Source organism: Aythya marila, assembly GCF_965140915.1.
Source record: "Aythya marila genome assembly, chromosome: 14".
NCBI lineage: Eukaryota > Metazoa > Chordata > Aves > Anseriformes > Anatidae > Aythya > Aythya marila.
Window position 1 is genome coordinate 11419718 of NC_139055.1, and position 18041 is coordinate 11437758.

The 18041-nt window shown below is 42.7% G+C and overlaps 1 protein-coding gene across 1 annotated transcript in view; it reads left to right on the forward strand.

Annotated features, from left to right (window-relative positions):
• Positions 1-1655: 1655 nt before the first annotated feature.
• RNF145 (ring finger protein 145) overlaps positions 1656-18041 on the forward strand; it is a 44524-nt gene continuing 28138 nt past the window's right edge. The window contains exons 1-2 of the mRNA XM_082771492.1: positions 1656-1926; positions 9643-9856. Of these exons, the coding sequence (XP_082627618.1) occupies positions 9673-9856 (184 nt within the window). The 5' untranslated portion in view covers positions 1656-1926; positions 9643-9672. The remainder of the gene's footprint in view (positions 1927-9642; positions 9857-18041) is intronic.

Sequence of the window (18041 nt, forward strand, 5' to 3'; positions counted from 1 at the left end):
TCTCTGCTACTTGATTTTTTTTTTTTTCAGAAGCAGCACTGAAAACAGGCAGTAGGATTTACAGATTCCACGGTTTACACCATTGCCCCTGACTTCAGTCAGCATTGAACCAAGCCCACAAAGAACAGAAGTGACTCATGTGATTTTTTTTTTTTCTTTTCCCATGTACGGCATGAGAATACAAGCACTCCATAGAAATGGAGCTGAGATTCTTATGCCTTATATGACAGCTGCTGGTTCATACTCCTTGTGATAAGAAGTGGTGTAGTAGTACTGACAAGTATTAGTGAATAATAGTGACAAAGAAGCGAGTAGGCTGAGCCAGGCAGAACAATGGGATGGATGGAGCCTGGTGAAGCCAGTGTTTTCCCATCTTCTCTGATTGCTTTAAACTAAAAGCTTTAAATATATTTAATAAAGCTTATTTTTAAAACAGCATTAAAATCTGAAGCTTGTAAAAAATTGTATCAGTGAGCTGAGGTGGTACTTCTGTTTGGTACAGCTGTCAAGTTGTGCTGGTTGGTCTCCTTTCTGATGATTACTGAGCTGACAGAAATGTGGGAGAAGGGTCCAGTGTTAACACCAAATGCAACCATTGGTGTATGCAGTAGGGCCGAGCCCTACCACAGTGTTGACAGAAACTAACATGGGCGAGTTCAAACTGTTGTTGTTCTGGTGTTTGGAAACCCCCTGGGTGCTGAGGGAAGGGTCATTTTGCAAAGCAGCGTAGACAGACATCCAAAGCCTTTATTTTAGTATCTGTTGCTCATAGTTCAAAACATTATGCTGAGGCTAAGCGTTTTTAATATGTATATCTGTGAATGCTACTGTTCTCATTAGAGATGGCAGGAAAAAAGCAATTACTAGGTTGGCTAGCCCAACCTCTGTGAGCTACAGGATTTTCCAGTTCAGCGTATTCCCTCATTCCTCACTGCAGCAGTTTCTCATGTCCTAGACAATGTGGCTTTGAATTTTTTTTTTTTTTTAAGTATTAAAGGCAAAACCATTACTTCTCGGGTTTCACCTTTTCCTTACCACTTAAAAGCTCACACTAGGGCTTGGCCGTGCAACCTGTGTGCGCTGAGCCAAGGTGGGATGTTTTGGGGGTCATGAGCTCAGGCTGTGAAGAGCTCTGGCTCTGGTCTGTGCTGTGGGGGGCTGCCCTTAGTGCAGGTCTTCTGCTGAGAAACGCCAAAAGCAGCACAAAAAGCTGATATTTTCAGGTTGATCACACCAAAGGTGACCACAGGTTCCACACCGCTGGAGCAGTCTGAGTCAGCTTTAATATTTTACATTGATAGAGCGCTGTGTTACACAAGGCCAGCACCGACTATTATCAAAACCGCAGATCTGCCCTTCTTAACCTCCAGCCAGACGCTACCCTTATTTTACAGAGTGACTTTTTCTGACTCATTTTTGGGGCTGGCCGCAGCCTGGACACCGGGGAGCTCCGAGCCGGAGCTGCAGCCTCGACATCCCACCGGAATCCGACCCCGAGCCTTGCCGAGAACGAGAGGGGCCCGGCGGGCAGGGCAGGGCACGGCACCGACCCCTTCCCTCCGCATCCCCCATCGGTGCCCCCTCCCAGCGCGGGGGCGACCGCCGCCATTCCGCGCTACCCCCCCCTCCCCTCAGTGGAGGCGGGGTGCGCGCATGCGCGGCGCGGGGCGTCGGGCGCGCGCTGGCAGCGGGGCCATGGCCGCCCTGCTGCGGGGCCGTGCGCTGGCGGCGCCCTGAGGCGGCGCGGCGCGGCCATGGTGCCTCAGGGAGCCGCTCTGCCGCCACCACCGGGCACCGAGCCGCCGCTCTGAGGCGCCGAGCCCCCGCCGCGGGACCGACAGGAGGAGAAGAAGGAGAAAAAGGAGGAGGAGGAGGGGGGAGAATAGGAATAAGAGGCGGCGGCCACGACCACCACCACCGCTTCAGGTGATCGCCCACCCCTCTGCCTGTGCGCGCTCCCGTGGGGGGGGCACCCGGCTGCCTCCGTGCGCGGCCCCGAGTGGGGGGCGAGGGCGGCGCCTGGCGGGCGGGGAGCGGCCCGAGCCGTGTGGGTGGGTGGGGGGCTGCGGGTGCGGGGGGGGGGCCGCGCTGGGCCCGCTTGTGGCGCTGGGCTCGGGCCCGGCGGCTGAGCGAGGCGCCGGCTTCGTGGCGCCCCCTCGGTCGGTCTGTCCGGCCCTCTGTCCGTCTGTCCGACCCCCAGCTCGGTGGGGGCGGCCTGAGGTAAGGAGCGACCACCCCCCGCAGCACCCCGGGGTGGCACCGAGGGGTTGAGGACTTGGTGGGTGCTGGGTGGGAGCCCGGCATCGCCTGCCTCACGTTGGCTGGCAAAAGGGAGAGTTCTCCGGTGGTTTGGCTCCTGAGTGCTAGCTGCTTGTGATCTCAGTGAAATTATAGGTATATATATTTCTTGGGAGTCTGTAGGTGTTGCTGTGTTTGTTCCTTCTGCGGGTTTTAACGCAGGAGTTTCTGGTAAGTTGTTTGGTGGACTTGGGACTCGTTTGTGGCAGTTATCTTGAGCGATCAGCTGGCCGTGCAGGGCTATCTTTTTGTTTCCAGCTACTTCTAATAACTATGGCAGTCGGCTGCATTTCTTTTCCAAGTTCTTACATCTTTAAAGCGTTTAATTTTATTAATTCCTAAACTCATTAGGGAACAGGCATCTCTGTGACCACCGCTATATAGGAGGATCATCAAAAACCTTAGCAACATCGAGCTGCTGCTTGTCCAAAGCGCAGGACTCACCTTGTTTATGTCAGCCTTAGAAGGAACTGCTGACGTTAGAGCAACCTAATTCTGGTGAACCGAGCTGTGTGCGTCTGAAGAAATCCTGGGGAATTCCTTCCTTTGGAGGTGATGGAAGGAGCTTAGTGTCTGCTCGGCTTCAGCTGCTGGAATCCGTGGTGCAGATGCAGAGGCACATCATGCCAGCAAGACCTGAATGAATGGGTGTGCCTTGGAAAACTCTATAAGCCTGCTTAGTGTTTCACATTGCACTCTTCAAAACCTGCTCTATTTGCTACTTCAGAGTCGTTTTCTTCCTCTTCACGAGTACATGCAGAGGGCTTCTATTCCAGTTTGCTGGAAGCCTCTTTTATTGTTTGGTGGTTACTGGTTACTCGCTTTCTGAATCCATTTTTATTTCCAGACACACCTGGGAATGTTTGATGTGATTATAAAGTGGATGGGTCATGGTAGTTTTGCCTTTTAAGTGCATATTCACGTCTAGCACCTTCGATATGATTCAGACATCTGTGCGTTGGTTTCTCTCTGCACTTACTTTTAAAGCATTTCCTTTCATTTTAGAGAAGCCTTATTGCTTTGTAATTAATTGCGTGCTTGAAAGGAGCATTCAGAAGTAGATGGTTCACCTCATGGAGTTTTTCTGGATTTTTTTTTTTGTTCAGTTGCCTGCCTGTCTTGAGTTTAAACATGGTTTAAAAGGGACTTTTCTAAGTGTTTTTGCCATTTGTTTGATCTTCCTGTCGCACAAGTCTCTTAGTGCAGGAAGCTAAGCAGCCTATTTGACAGGCCTGGAAACTGATGCTCTTTATTTAAAGGACTCAAGTAGATAAGGTGCAACAATGGAAACTTTTACAGTATTGACAGAGGAAAATCTTGAAAGTCTTATTTTCTATTTTAACTTCTAACCAGTTGGGTAGCTAGTTGTTGGCATTGCAGGCGCTAAACGTAGGCTGCGTCTGTATCTGAAATGGCTAAAAACTAAATGAGCAATTGTGGAGGATGGGATATATTTCATCCTGTCATGTAACTGCATCCTGGTAACACATTCGGGTTGCAGGTTTTTTGTGGGGGTACCTGAGCTTTACTTGCGTGGCTGGTCTTCTGTGATCCAGCTTTTGAGGGAGGTTGTCAGAGCCTGCATCATCTTGGGCTGTCATTACTGCTCCGTGTGCAGGTCCCCCGGGTATTCTGTCCTCTGCAGAGGCGCTTTGGGATTGCTGCCCAGATTTTCTCAGAATATGCTGATACAAATGTGGTTAGGCAGGCTTGTAGGTGTAGACTTGCAAATATGGCCGTGATAGGGAGGGAAAAAAAAAAAAAAAAAGAAAAGCTGAATAACTAGCTAATAAACTGAACCTTGGAACGACAAGAAACTGGAGAGTTGAAAAGGACCCGAGAGCAGTTTGGTTTCTGTTGATTCAATCTATTTTTTTTTCCCCTGAAGAGTTTACTTAAATATATTTATTTATATATTTAATGAATTAGATTGCTGTCATTTAGGTGCTTAACTGGACAGCTGTGGTCTAAAAAACAGGCAGCCCCTCTTATTGTGACCGAGTTTGAACCGATAATGTGCAGGCAGAGAGCTGATTGTGTAGGAAACCACAGAAAGATTTTTCTGCAGACTTGCTGGATTTGTTAACCTTTGTTACTGTGTGTTAGTCCCCGAGTTCAGTTCCCTGGTCTTACCTGCTCGTTATGAAAACTAAAAGGGGCAGGATGTTTTACAGGCTGCCTATAAATAATCCACTTGCAATATAATTGAGTGTGCTGGAACTGCTCGCAGTGTATGAAAGTACTCCAGAAATAAATCTTTAAAGCAACTTTAACTTCACAGTGCCGCGATACGCATTCTCATTTCCTGAATTGATTTTCTTCTTCCTCATAAAGCTAGCTAATATTGAAAGTTGGAAATGTAGATTTTTCTGCTATAGAGTTAACTGTCTCTAGTTTGTTTTGCTGTTTTTAGCATGTCTTTAATATGAATGCATGCTCTCTTATGTCCCTACGAACAGCTATGAGGTGGTGCCTACGTATTTTGCAGTAAAAGTTGCTTATTCCTGAAGTATATCGTGCATTAGTTGAAATGATTAATTCAGGTATTTCTCAGTTGATAGCTGATTGGGTCTTGCCTGAGCAGGAATTTAGCAATTCATTTGTTTTCTAGATGGAAATAGCAGTTCTCCAGTCCTACCGCCGCTCCAGCTCTACAGCAATCCATATTGTCAAACCAGATGGGGAGGGGAATTTTGTTTATTCTTCATAACTTCTCACATGGCAAGATTGAGTACTCTGTTTGCCACCTGACACTCTCCAAAGCTTTGAATCGAATGCTAAATACTCAAGGGTTATTACTTGAAATTACTACAGTAGTGAGCTACGAAAACGCAGTATTATTGGAGATGCTGACCAGTTCGTAATGACAGCTTTACTGTACACGACTGCAATGTTTCACCACTTTATTAGTGCGCTTGGTATGCTCATTGTGTCTGGCCTTCTCAGCAGAAATTTTGAGTGCTGTCCTTGTTAGCCAAAACAGAACTTGGCCTCATTTAAATTGTACAGGAGCGAGGCATCTTTCTGCTTTCCTTGCTGCTGACTGCATGGGAAAGAGCTGTTCTGATGGATCGGTGACTCACATAACTCTCCGGAGCTCTAGTTTTTTTTTTTCCTTACAGGCTCACACAGGGAAATTCTTTTCTAAGTGTATATCTGATAAACCTTTTTGTCCTGTTCCTTCCCTTCTCTGTTTTCTCTCTCCCAGACTGATGATTTAAGTCTCTGGAGGATGGGATTCTTCTGTACTTCAAGTTCTTTTTTTTCTTCTCAAGAGCAGGACAGGCACTTGGGAAGAAGGGTTCTGAGAAATGCATGAATATAGCACTTCTGGGACTAATTTTAGTATTTTAATTTTTTGAACTGTGACATTGAATCTTTCTATAGTTGCAAGTTGAGATTTTTTTTTCCCCTCTTCAAGATCTGTCTAGCCATGTTTAACTTTCGGAAAAATCAAACCATTCCTGATTTAGGAATATCTTCCGTTTAAGTATTCAAAGTCAAAACTAGATTACAGATCAAAGTCTGCTTGTTAATGGATGTGTGCAAAATCACTAGAGTTTCATAGATGTGAAAAATGGAAGTTGAAAAAAAAAATGTATATATTTTTTGGAGAGGGGTGATGGTGTCAGCCTTTCCAAATGTTTTAGGTCTTGATCTTGCAGGAGAATGAGCGCCTTGTTTGTTTGCAGATGTTAGACTAGACATTGCAGGATCCAGTCTAGTTGTGAAGTTCTGATCCCAGCTGGAGCTACTGAATCTTTCTGTGATGATTTTTGGTGGCAGTAGTATCAGAGCAACTCTTAGGTTTGCAAATATTCCAATATGTTTTAGTAAACATTAAGTAGCTTTTGTGTAATGCTTTTCTAAATATTAGAAACTGTGTTCGTGTGACTTAGCACCTGCTTGGATAAATGGATGCAGGTTTTGTGTCCCCTTGTACTTTATTAGTATTTGTTTCCTGTGATGTGATAGTTTTATATTGAATCGGTGCAAAAATCAGTTACATTGGTTTGGGGCATAAATCACAGCCTCAGACGAAGTGGCAAATTTTTATGTGAAGGCAGAGCCTCAGAAAGAAATTCCTATTATAGGGAAAATAAATGTATGTTGTCTTTGAGAGTTTTTTAAGCTTGCTGCTAATCTGTTTTGCTAATGGAATTAGCAGGGACCAATTTGTAATATTTTAAACAAAAAAAAAAAAGCAAATAAAATCAGGTTTTGTGAATTCTACTGTTGTTTTTGAAGCTAGCTAGGAATATGTTTTTGACAAAATGTTTGTGCCAGCTGAGGAAGGGATTTTTGAGCAGTGCTGTGTTGTTAGAAAATAAGAATGTTTCCATGAGCATTAATCAGTTGTGATGGGAGACTTCTTAAAGCTGTTTGTGGTCAAATAGCGCAGCTGTGCTTGCACTCAGGGAAGAGGTGAAGTCAGAATTTCTTCCCAAGACTGTGCTTTTTCTTGTCCTGATTTGGAACAGGAAGACATTTGAAATCATCAGGAAAAAATTCTGGGTCACAAACTCGCAGCTTCCCAGTCCTGCTCTGAAGTCCATTTTTTGGTCATGTTAAAGCATGGCCTGTGTTCCTCTAATGTCTGAGCATCCAGCAACTCTTGTCATCATTATTTATCTAAAGGTTTTAGAGGCTTAATGTTTTTGTTTTTACACCAATCAAAATAATGTATTGTGAGAGCTCTTTACAATATAATGAGCTTAGTGCAGCGGACTTTGTTGCTTGCCTGCATTACATTCTGTTAGAACTTGGCAGCAATTACAACTGAGGCTTTATTTAACACATCCACATTGCCACTGAAGTTAATTTTAAAGAGTTTCTTATTAGCATTGGGTGCTTTGTTAGGCAGTGACAGAATATGCTGCAGTGTTTCAGTGGCTGCTTCTTGTAATACATGAATTAATTTCCATTAATACCCATCAATTGCAAGAGAATGTGATTTTCTGAGTTTGTTTTGCTTTTGTTTTAACAAGTTCGCAATTGGAGTTTGTTGTAGGTGACAAACGCTGCACTTCCCAGTTTTCTTATATTCTCAAGTGTGCAGGTATGAATGTAGAAGATTGTTTAATTTGGATGTGCAGAACCTCAGTTAATTTTGAGTGTAGAGAGAAGTCCACGGAAATCTGCATTCAGAGTACTTGGGGAAAGTGGAAACTTCCTTCTTGTCTCGTGTTTGGTTGTTGCTGTCGGCTAGAGGAGGTTTGCTGGTTACAGGAGCATAACTTGAAATCAGGTGCTTGTTGGCACTTTATGTGGGGAATTTCATGACAGCGTGAAAACCTGTACGGCAGCTCCTGCCCACCCCTAAGCCCTGATCCACTTGGAACAGCGACCTAGCGAAAAGCAGGAGGAAGCTTGGTTCAATTAATTCACTGTAATTAATTTTGCATGCTTGGCAAAACCAAGGAGTTTTTTGGGGAAAAAAGGTACAGGACACTTGAAATGTCTTCATATGAATTGTCTTTAAACAGCGTGCCTCTGAGCTTTTCTAAGCATAGGCTTGAATTTTAGTATGCAGCTGAAATGCTTTGTGTAAGTCCCAGCTTGCACTTGTTCAGCACCATACATTAAAACTCCGTCTTCATTCACACTAAATGTTGAACCCCAGTGTTCTTTAAGCTATTCTGGTTATGATTTTGGTTTTTCGTTTTAAATATCTTCCAGTGTTGTGGCTGGCCTTTGAATCCCCTTGGGAAGCACTGCAAAATGCCCAGTGGAGTGGTGTGTGCCAGGGAGGGCTGTGCTGCCTTTGGGGTCTGTAGGGCTTTTGGAAAAGGTGCCTGTGTTTGCATAACCTGGCTGTGGGTTAGACGAAGGCAAGCTGCAGCCCTGAAGCCTGTGGTTTACCGAGACGAATCTCGCTATCGATCTGTCCTGGCTTCTTGAGCTGAGTTAGTTTTGTCATCGTGCCTTGACAAGTGTCAGAGTGGCTTTAGGTGTGCACCTTTCTCGTAGCATCTTGTCTGTGGCAGCACAAATACAGCTTCAGACAATTCTTTGTGCATGTCCTTGTACAAGGAGGAAATGTTTCTTGGTTTCTGTGTGTGAGCATGACTTCCTTTCATGCTGTGCTTCTGTGTTACCTTTTTAAAAAATTTCACAATGACCATTTGAATGAAATCCTGTGAAACTTACTTGGGAAGTGCAGTTCCAAGCGTAGATTTTTCTGTTTTGGTGGCTGGGATGCAGTTCTTTCGAAGCATCCCTCTAATAAGAAAAGGCTAAACCTGAACTGGGCTGCAGACTGGTGGTGCTGGGGCTGATTGTTTTCATCTGTTTGAATGGCTGCTTGTGGATTAACACTCACTGGGATCATCCCCACCTTGGCCTTCAGCTGCACTGCTCCGATGGGCTGTGTGGAGCTGGTGGCTTTCAAATACAGCCTCGGGTGGGAGGGTGGCTGTGTGCTTAAACAGCACCTTTCGTTTAGGGGCTCAGCTGAAGGCAGTGCTCTGACAGGATGTGGAAACGGATCCTTTTGCTCTTTAAAATGGTCCTGTTGGTGACTATATACCTTTTGAGATGCTGTTGTGGACCTGTGGACCTTTTTTTTTCCCTTACAATTTTGAAAGAGGAAAAAAAATTTTTTTTTTTAAATTTTTTTAAAAAAAAAAAAGCCCTGTGTTGTCTTGCATCATCCATCTACTCTGCTCTCAAGCTCTGCAATTAAATTACCTTCTGGTACTCCTGAGAGAGGATATAGTCTTCTGTTTGTATGATTCCTTGTAGGGAATTACATTAAAATGAGCAGAATATTTGCGTCACTAATCTTAATCTTTGAAATCAACAGCCCTCAATTCCATAAAGTATAAAATCGTAGAGGTTAATGAATGTCACAAATAACTTTTCTTTGTAAGTTTGTGTATTGGAAATTATTTCAGTTTGCATTGAGAGTTATAGAAATAGTGTACAGAAATAGCGTAGCTCACGGGAGATCGTGAATCTTGGTGGTGTTTGGTTTTTAAAGCTTATGCAGTAGCTTACCACAATGTAGTATCTTGTACGCTGTGGTCCTTTGGCTGGGGACTTGGATGCTGAATTAGAGGAAGTAAGAATAAAGGTTTGTTCAGTGCATACCCTATGACCATTTTTATTGTGTCATTAACCTACTCCCACAGCCCCCCTTTTACAGTATCCCCGTGGAAAACTGCTAGCAAATTGATCTTCATATAGCAACATTAGAAGCTGTCCTGTCTGGATGTGAATTTTAACTCGGTTGATTCATTCAGTCATTTGTGGCCGCACAGGAAGCCCCATTCAGATGATCAGTAATAGCTGTTTGTACAGGGAGATTGATCTGATTACTCTTCTGTCTTGTGCTATTTACAGTCTGCTGCCAATTCACGGAAAGGGAAGAGAATGGCTGCGAAGGAGAAGTTGGAGGCAATATTAAATGTGGCCCTGAGGGTCCCGAGCATCATGCTGTTGGATGTCTTGTACAGATGGGACGTCAGCTCATTCTTCCAGCAGATCCAAAGAAGTAGCCTGCACAACAACCCTCTCTTCCAGTACAAGTACTTGGCCCTTAATATGCATTATGTGGGTAAGTGTGCGTGCATTCAAGAGAAAACGCTGCTGTAGTAAATTCCATTCTGCTTGCTATGAGAACTTTAAGAAATTATTAATAGCATGGCAATACTTTGATTTCAACAAATAGTGTTATAACAAATATAATCAGCGGAACTGTAGTTAATGTAGGGCTCTGTTTATGTAAGCCGTAAATAAATCCTGCCTAGGGTCTGGAGCTTTGTTATTTAGCTTTGATATGTAAACAGAGTCAAAGTTGATGTCTGGAAACAATATCGATGCCCTGAAAGAATAGCACAGTGACATTGGAAACATTTGACTAGTAGAAAAGCTGCTTGGAAATGCTGTGCAGACAAAAGTATTGTAACTTATGTCGTTGGCATTAAAAAAAAAGACTAGGGAAAAGGTTGCCTGCTCTGTACTGTGACCACAGCACCAGAAAGTTGGCTTTCACAGCTGCGTGGACGTGGCTCTTCAGTTTACAACTCTATGAACTGCATATACACTCTGAGTTGAGTAGAGCACATAACTACGGCTTATGTTGCAGATAAATGGACAAAATTACAAACACAGTTCAGGGGGCTGAGGTTTCAACCTTGGCCTGCAAGTCTAGTGCTGAAATGCTAGAAGTCTGGTTTTAGGAGATGAAAGGATTGCTGTTCTGGGACCTGCTCTCCAGGTGGGTATGTGATTCATCTAGTGAGTGCACATGGGGTTAATTAGGGATTGGATCCGGACTGATGAGGTTGATAGCCAATGAGGACCTGCATGAGTACTGCCTAGCTTTGAGAGAAAATGGCTAGCATGTAATTATGCCATTCTGCAGTGTTTCTTCCTTTTAGATGGCTTGGAGGATAACGATGTACTGCAGTCAGCTCAAGGAAACGCCCTTTAGTTAAGTTGTTAGAGGAGTGTGGTTTTTTGAAGTGGCATGTCCAGGTTTTTAATCCAGACTGCAGAAGTGCTGGCATGTGACTTTTTGGTTTTAATCTACTAAATGTCTGCTGTTTGGAAGTTATTTACTGTCATTAAAATCACGTGGCTTTCTTTGTTTTGGCTCCATTCTACTTTGCTAGGGATAGCAGTGTATCTACTTCCAGTGCAAACAGCTGGTCTTACTGCTTTATGGGGTTTTTATAGGTTTGTGGAAGACAGTACTTGTTTGTTGCTGGTGAACGGGACGCAGGACCATGGAGGCATGTAGCTTTATCTGGCCTTCTCTTGCTTTGCCTTTTCTGTGCATGTGACTCGTACATTTTAGGAATTGGTTCATCAAATCAGTTTCTAATACAAAACTAACAGTTGTGTAGCAGGTTATCAGAAGACAAATTCCAGTTGTGACACAGCCCTTTCTTATAGCAATTTGATAGCCTTGTCCTTCCTTAAGTATGTTGAGATATACTAATAAAAAGCATTACAGAGATAAGTATTATTACTTCAAAGTATTTCTCACCTGGAGGCTATTTTAGTACTAAACCAGTGGATTCTGATTCTGTACTCCTCATACAATCACTCAGCAGTACTTTTACTTTTTGCTTTTACAGCACTGTGTCTATGCTTTCACTTTTCCAACTGGTAGTTGCTGGGATCAAGGACTTCTAAATAATCAAGCAAGTTGCTTGTTCTAAAAGATATTAAGACTATTTTCAGTGACAAAGCTTGTGCTAGTACTCTTTTTAAATAAAGTTGATTCATGTTTATTCCTTGGTTGTTGTGTTTTTTCTTAAAGCTACATCAGTGTGAGGCTTGGCTAAGTCAACTTGCATGAGTTTTTCAGTAGATTTTATTGCAACAGTTAAGAGAATCACCTTATTTAAAATACTGTATCAGAACATACATATCCATTGGATTTGTAAGGGAAACCAAGTATTCTTCCACCACTTTGGGAAATAAAGCTTCTTTGAAGATCTGTTGGGGGAAATTAATTGCTAGCATGTAATTTGGATGACAATTTACTGTGGATATTTTTTAGCATGCTAATTTATTTAAAAAAAAAAAAAAGTCCTCTTCATATTTGCGGTAAGCAAACACAGCAAATGCTGCAGCAGCTTTGCAATATCAATCAGTCACTGAATTTCTTAAAAGATACCGTATCATAGAAGTGCTTTTAACAGCTTAGGAGATCAGGTGCATCTATCTCAGGTAGATGCTTAAGGAATGATTTGATTAGAGAGCCATCAAAATCAATAACATCTACTAGTCTTGATATAGTGAATCTTTTCCCGGAACTAAGGATCAATCTGGACATTACTAAGAATATCTTTTCTGTTTAAAGGCACTCTTTCTTTCATCCATTTGACTCAAAGTTTGAAAAGGCAATTAAGAGTTGGCTGGGTGAGGTGATATATGTTAAGGTGTGATTCATGTTCCAGTTAGCAGTACTGAGAATGTAATAAAAGCCTCTCGGATGCAATTTGTTCTCTGATATGGCTTTTCCCTTTCATATCTTTTCATGAAAGAGCCCTTATCTGCTTTAGTGGAAGGAAAAATATTCCGTCCTGATAACCTCTCTGCCGCAAGTTCAACTGGATGAAATTTAACTATAATTGTGCAAAGCAATGCAAATAGCAGAGATAAATTTCTGGTTGGAACTGTTGAATGTAAACAGATTAATTCAGCATTGGAAAATGATGAAGTAGTTTTGTTTATCAAATGGCGCTGTGGTTACTGTTCCAGCAGGGGGGAAAAGGCTGCTGAATGGCCTGCAGTAGGCTTCAACACGAAGAGCTTGTGATAAATGTGCAGGTAGGGTGCTGTAGTAGGTTGACACGCTGTTACTGGGTAGAGAGATACCAGAGGAAAAGCATTAGAAAACAAATCAACTTTTTTGTCTACAAACATAAAAGGTAAAATGTGGCTTCATTAACATTTTATTAAAATTGCTTTATATAAATTAAAGCATCCTCTTTAGGATGTGTGCTAGCTAAAAATGGCTTACTTCCTCTGACTTTTATGTGGTGTAGGCTAGTGCACACTGCTACAGCTAGACTTCAGTGCTTGCTTCTATGCTGTAGAGGAGCTCTTTGGGGACAGTCGCTTCTTTTTTTATTCTTTTGATAAAGGTGGAAACAGTTGCAACCACATAATTTCCTCCTGTGAAGGCCAAAGTGATGCTATTTGTTCTAACTCTTAAGTACTCTGAACTAAATGGGAAGAGAAGAGTCGTGCTTAACCTGTAATCATGGTCAGACTTGGAACTTAACGTCACTGTTGTGCTAAAGGCATAGAAGTGCACTAAACACAGACTGTTTTCTTAGCTAAGAATAAAAATGAGAGCAGTTTTCTATCTTAAACTGTATTCCTTGTAACAACAACAACAAAAAAAAATCAGGGAAAGGAAAGAAACTAAACACTTGGAATAATTGGAACATGCATCATCTTTCACAACACCGCGTGTAATTGCAGTTTCTTAAACTGTGTGGTTACCTTAATCGTTTGGTCACCTCGCAGGCTAGGTGTGAACTACTTGTTATGAATGATGCCTTTTGAGAAGGGGCTTGTGGAAGGAGAAACCTGAACATGCAGCCATCTGATGGCAGCTGATTGCTGTGGTATGCCCACTTTCTTTGAGCTCTCATGGGTTAATTCGATCTTTTATTTGTACAGCTTTTTGTGGTGCTTCTTCTCCTAAGAGGAAAGATTGAGCTGTCTGATACAAATACAATAAAAAGTGCCATGTGAAGCTTTGGTGTGAGAAGAAGGAAGCAGCTGGTTCATTCCAGAAACTAATTTCCCAAAATCATGAGATGAGGGTGCGTGACTAAATGTGCAAATGTATACAAAGACAAAGGTGCTGCTCAGATGCAGCATCTGAGTTTGCTGTCCTGTATCTTCTGTCACCCTCCTTCCAGCACCACTTAGGTAAATGGGTAGTAGAACTATTTTTTGAGTGTTACTATTTTAAACTGTAGCTAGTTCTAAGTAAATGCAATTTGATGGCATGCACTTGATCTTTATTTCTTACCAAAAACCAAAGCAAAACAAACTTGTTGTGCTTTTATCCTTTTGGATTAAATGTGGTGTGTGCTACAGATGGTAGACAAAGAAGAGAGCAGAGGATATGCCATGGTCAAAGTACAGCATGCCCTTTTTTCTCTTTCCAGCTCTAGAGACTGCTGGTTCACATGCTGCTGCCATAGTGTCCCAGGCTTTTACTAAGCAGCTTTTCCAGTATACAAATACTTTAAAGTAACTTTTCTGTACAAAGCTGGTAACTCTTTTAGGCAACTTGTATAATTTTTTATTAAAAAGAAGTCAATAGTATCTTGCTTGAAAGGAGATTATTAAAATTTGATGAGGTTCTGTTGGCTATTGTGTTTTTCTGAGCACCAGTCTAATGACAACTTGGCAATTTGTGTTGAGAATTTGGAATATGTTGTGAGTGCTCGTATTCTTATGGCTCCACTTCCAGTTCTGTGTTTTTTTGCAGTACCCTTCAGGTTCTTTGTGGTTGTGGTTAGTGCCAGAGCTCTGATTGTTACTTGTGCTGTATTATAGGAACAGCCCCGACTCGTACAGCAGAACTAGAGCATAAAGTCCATCGGTTTGTTCAAACAAAACTGTAAATCTGTAGAGAACCCTGGTCTTGGATTGTTTATACTCAGAATGCTGAATCTGTTACACATTTAATAATTCAAGAAACATCTGTTGAAACCGTGTGCCCCAGTAACAAGCAGATTGTGCTGTTGGAATTCTTTTCACTGAGATATGCAGATACTGGTGATGGTTTCAGATCTTTGTTTATTGTTACGCTGTACCATGACTGGGTAAATACTAATTTGCTTGTGCACAAGTAGATTTAGATTTGTGTTTTCTTAATGTAGAACTAATTTTTCAACATATTTTCAGAAAGGCAAAAATATTTACAGTGTTAGCTCAAAGCACAAAACTTCTTGAAGCGTGTAACGTTTGTTTGGGCAGCTCTGGCTGAGTGGGAGGGTGAGGGGAGAGGAGTGCCATGGCTTGCCACACAAAGACATCGCTCCTCAAAAAAAGCAACACCTCTTAAAGCCCACTGTGCTTCTGCTGCCTCGGACAGCTGCTCAGCTAGCACCCATGAGGCTAGATGGAAGATGCACTTGTTGGTGCTAGCACTGGTGCCCCAGTGACTACGTGAGATTGGTACAGGCTTAAGCTATTTGGAGAGCACTTAATGCCTGGCTTGTAGGTTGAATACATTTTGCATAGTTTTTTGTGTTGGAGCCACTTCTGATGCAGGAGAGGTCCTTGTGCGTGGTGCTTCTCTGACTGTGTTTTAACAACAGATGAAGAACTAGTCTCACTCTCAGGACAGCTGTCTCAGACAATTCAGAAGACCCCATTTGGCTGGGTTATTCTTCAAAGATTCTTAATACAAGCTGAGGATGTACAAGAACTTCTGTCTTGTTATGTGACTTAAAAACGAGTGGCTGTTGTGGTTTCTTCTGGTCTTGAGCCAACCTGAACCAGAGAGGCCGTGGAATCTCCCTTGGTAACTTCTGCATCTTGCCTTTACCTACTGGGAGCTCTAAAACTGGTCTTTTTAAAGTCATCCTTTTTTTGAAATAGATGTTTTAGGCACAGATGATATATTAAATCTCTATGTAAATTGTTCTGGTGACTGGTTACCCCAAGAAGTAGACTCACTGGGAATAAAGGTGCAAGCTGCTGTTATACTGCTTCTGTCATATCAAATACAGTCTTTGAGAAGTCTGTCCCGTGTTATGGGTACTTGTATGTTGTGGCCAGATAATCTTCTGAATAAACTGAAATGAGGACAGCCAGGGGTTAGCTAAAATGCAGTAACTGACTCCACGGTGCAGGGTTCCTACTCAGAGTCAGGACAGACGTGAGTCTTGATGGCGTTCTGTGGTCACAGCTTGCTGCTTTACTGGGCACTGTGAGATGTGCCCTTTATCCTCAGAGGGTGTGGTTGAGTGGGCAGATAGGCCCTTGCAAATTAAATTTCTGGTACAATCCAAGCAATTGTGCTATTACTTTCTGGTGCTTGAAGATTTGAATTCCTCACTTTGTAGCATCCAGCATAAGGAGCTGCTTTTCTTCTGAGCACAGCGTTCCCTTGGCAAGCCTCTGCAGAAGCAGCATCCAAGAGATGGTTTGGTTTATTAAGAAATGTTATGAACTCTTGAATTGGCTTTCATGTGCTGAGTTCTCATTTTTTGACTAAACCTGTAGGAAACTTTGATTAATAATGTGAAGTGGACACGAGGGATCTGTAATCATGCAAATGAGCACTAAAATGGCTCGTAAAGAGGATGAGTTGCAACTTTGATCGTGCTCTAGAAGCCTCCGCTGCCTGCAGCATGCCAATAAAACTCAGGCACCTGAGTGGGCAAAGAGGTAAGACGGGGTGAGAGCAGCTGGGAAACACCTTGGTGGGATGCAGATAGAGAGTGCTGAAAGGCAATCTGAGCGTGAGCTGCTGCTTGCTCTGACAATGAGCACTGCACGGTGAGAGGTTTTCATCTAGCTGAATCAACAAGTTAGAAATGAGGTCATGAGCCAGTTAATACTCATGTTCTCATCCAGCAATGTTTAACTTAGCTTTTCTGCTGATTTTCCCCCCCCCTCCCCCCAGTTTTTCTTTATTTTCCCCAGTGCGGCCTAAATCAGCCCCAGTAAAAGGCAGTAGAAGCTCTCTGCTTCCTTTTGCTCCTGAATGGGTGCTGAGCAGCGTGTGTTTGTAAGGCTGGCACAGTTAGTTGCTGTTAACCCATGGCTAAAGATTGTCCACTAAGATGTTTTTCAAACTGTAAATCCCTGTGTATGGAGAATCTCTCCAAAAGGGAGGGGTGTATATTTTCAGTACCGTGCTTGTTTCTGACAGAGGAGATGTGAATGGAAACAGAATTTAATGATTTAGATGAGAAAGCTGCTGTGAGAAATTTCATTTCCTGGGCCTTTGTTTTGAAGTAGGATCTCATTTATGCTGTGCACTAATTACATCATTTGCTGAAGTGAAAAAGAAAGGGAATAGAATGTCACTGTTAGTATGTCTGAATTTGAGCTTGTCTTCCTTTTCTTCTGCAATGAGCCAGTTTGGTAATGAGTTATTTGCTTTCCTTTTTTGGCAGAAGGCTTGTAGATAAAAATGAGGCTGGTACCACTCTGGGAATAGGGCCTCTGCAGCAAAAATGCAAATATTGCAGTATCGAGGGTGTCAAACACTCACTTACCAAGTCATAAGAGGGAACTGTAAATAAGAGTGAAAGGGAACTACTTAAACGTCTCTCACTCTCTTCTTCTTCAAAACCTTAACAGTAAGGGCAAACAAGGCCTGTTTCCAAGTAAACCTTTAAATTCTGGCCCAAACCCGTGAGCAGTGGTGTTCATCTTTAAAGCTGCTGCAGCAGCCTTGGCTGTCTTGGTGCTGCCCCGTGCTGTTGGGAGGCTGGCAGTTTGAAAGGCACAGATGTGGCAGTAGTCTTTGTATCTTCTGATGTGCATTTAGACCTTTTTTCGTTCCTTCAGTCCATCCTATATTTCAGTTAGCGATCACACAGAGAAGAATGAACTTCAGTCACTTCTAAAATACTCCTGTGTAATATAGCTGTGTGGCAGTGCAGTAACTGCCCTCTGAAATGCCGTCCTTTTACATAAATTATCCTAGCAGTGTTCAGGTTACATCATCATGTGCCCTGGGAGCAGACTGTCATGTGATGGAATAAGGTAAAGAAGATGGCAGAGCTTGAATGCAGATACAGTGAGCAGGTATTCTTGGACTGTTTGTAGGGTAAAAGAGGAATAAAAGACTGCATAATAAACCCCATCTGTTTCTCCTCCACCTGAAGGTGAGTCACGGGCTGCAGCGAGAAGAAAGGTTTAGAGAGGTTTGACTCAAAGGCTGGAATGGTGCATGGCTGTGCACCAAAGAGGTGTCCCTACTTAAGCAATCAAGGGGAAGTGGTAATTAGAGAGGAGACTAGATATTAAAAGTGTCTGCAGTTGTTTAGAGAGCTGGTGAAGCTGTGGTGTGGTGCAAACTAGTTAAATGTCTAGTAGATTCTGTTGGGAAATTTCTACTCTTGTCATTTGAGTATTTGATGGAAAGTGGTGAACAGAGAAGATGAATTCTCCAGCATACAGGTCTGCTAAGAAATCTTAAGATAGGAGCATTGGCTCTATCGAATTAACCAGAAGCATGCTATTCTGTGTAAAACAAGCGATAGAAAGAAACTTGTTCTAGGTTTCAGGTCCCTTTA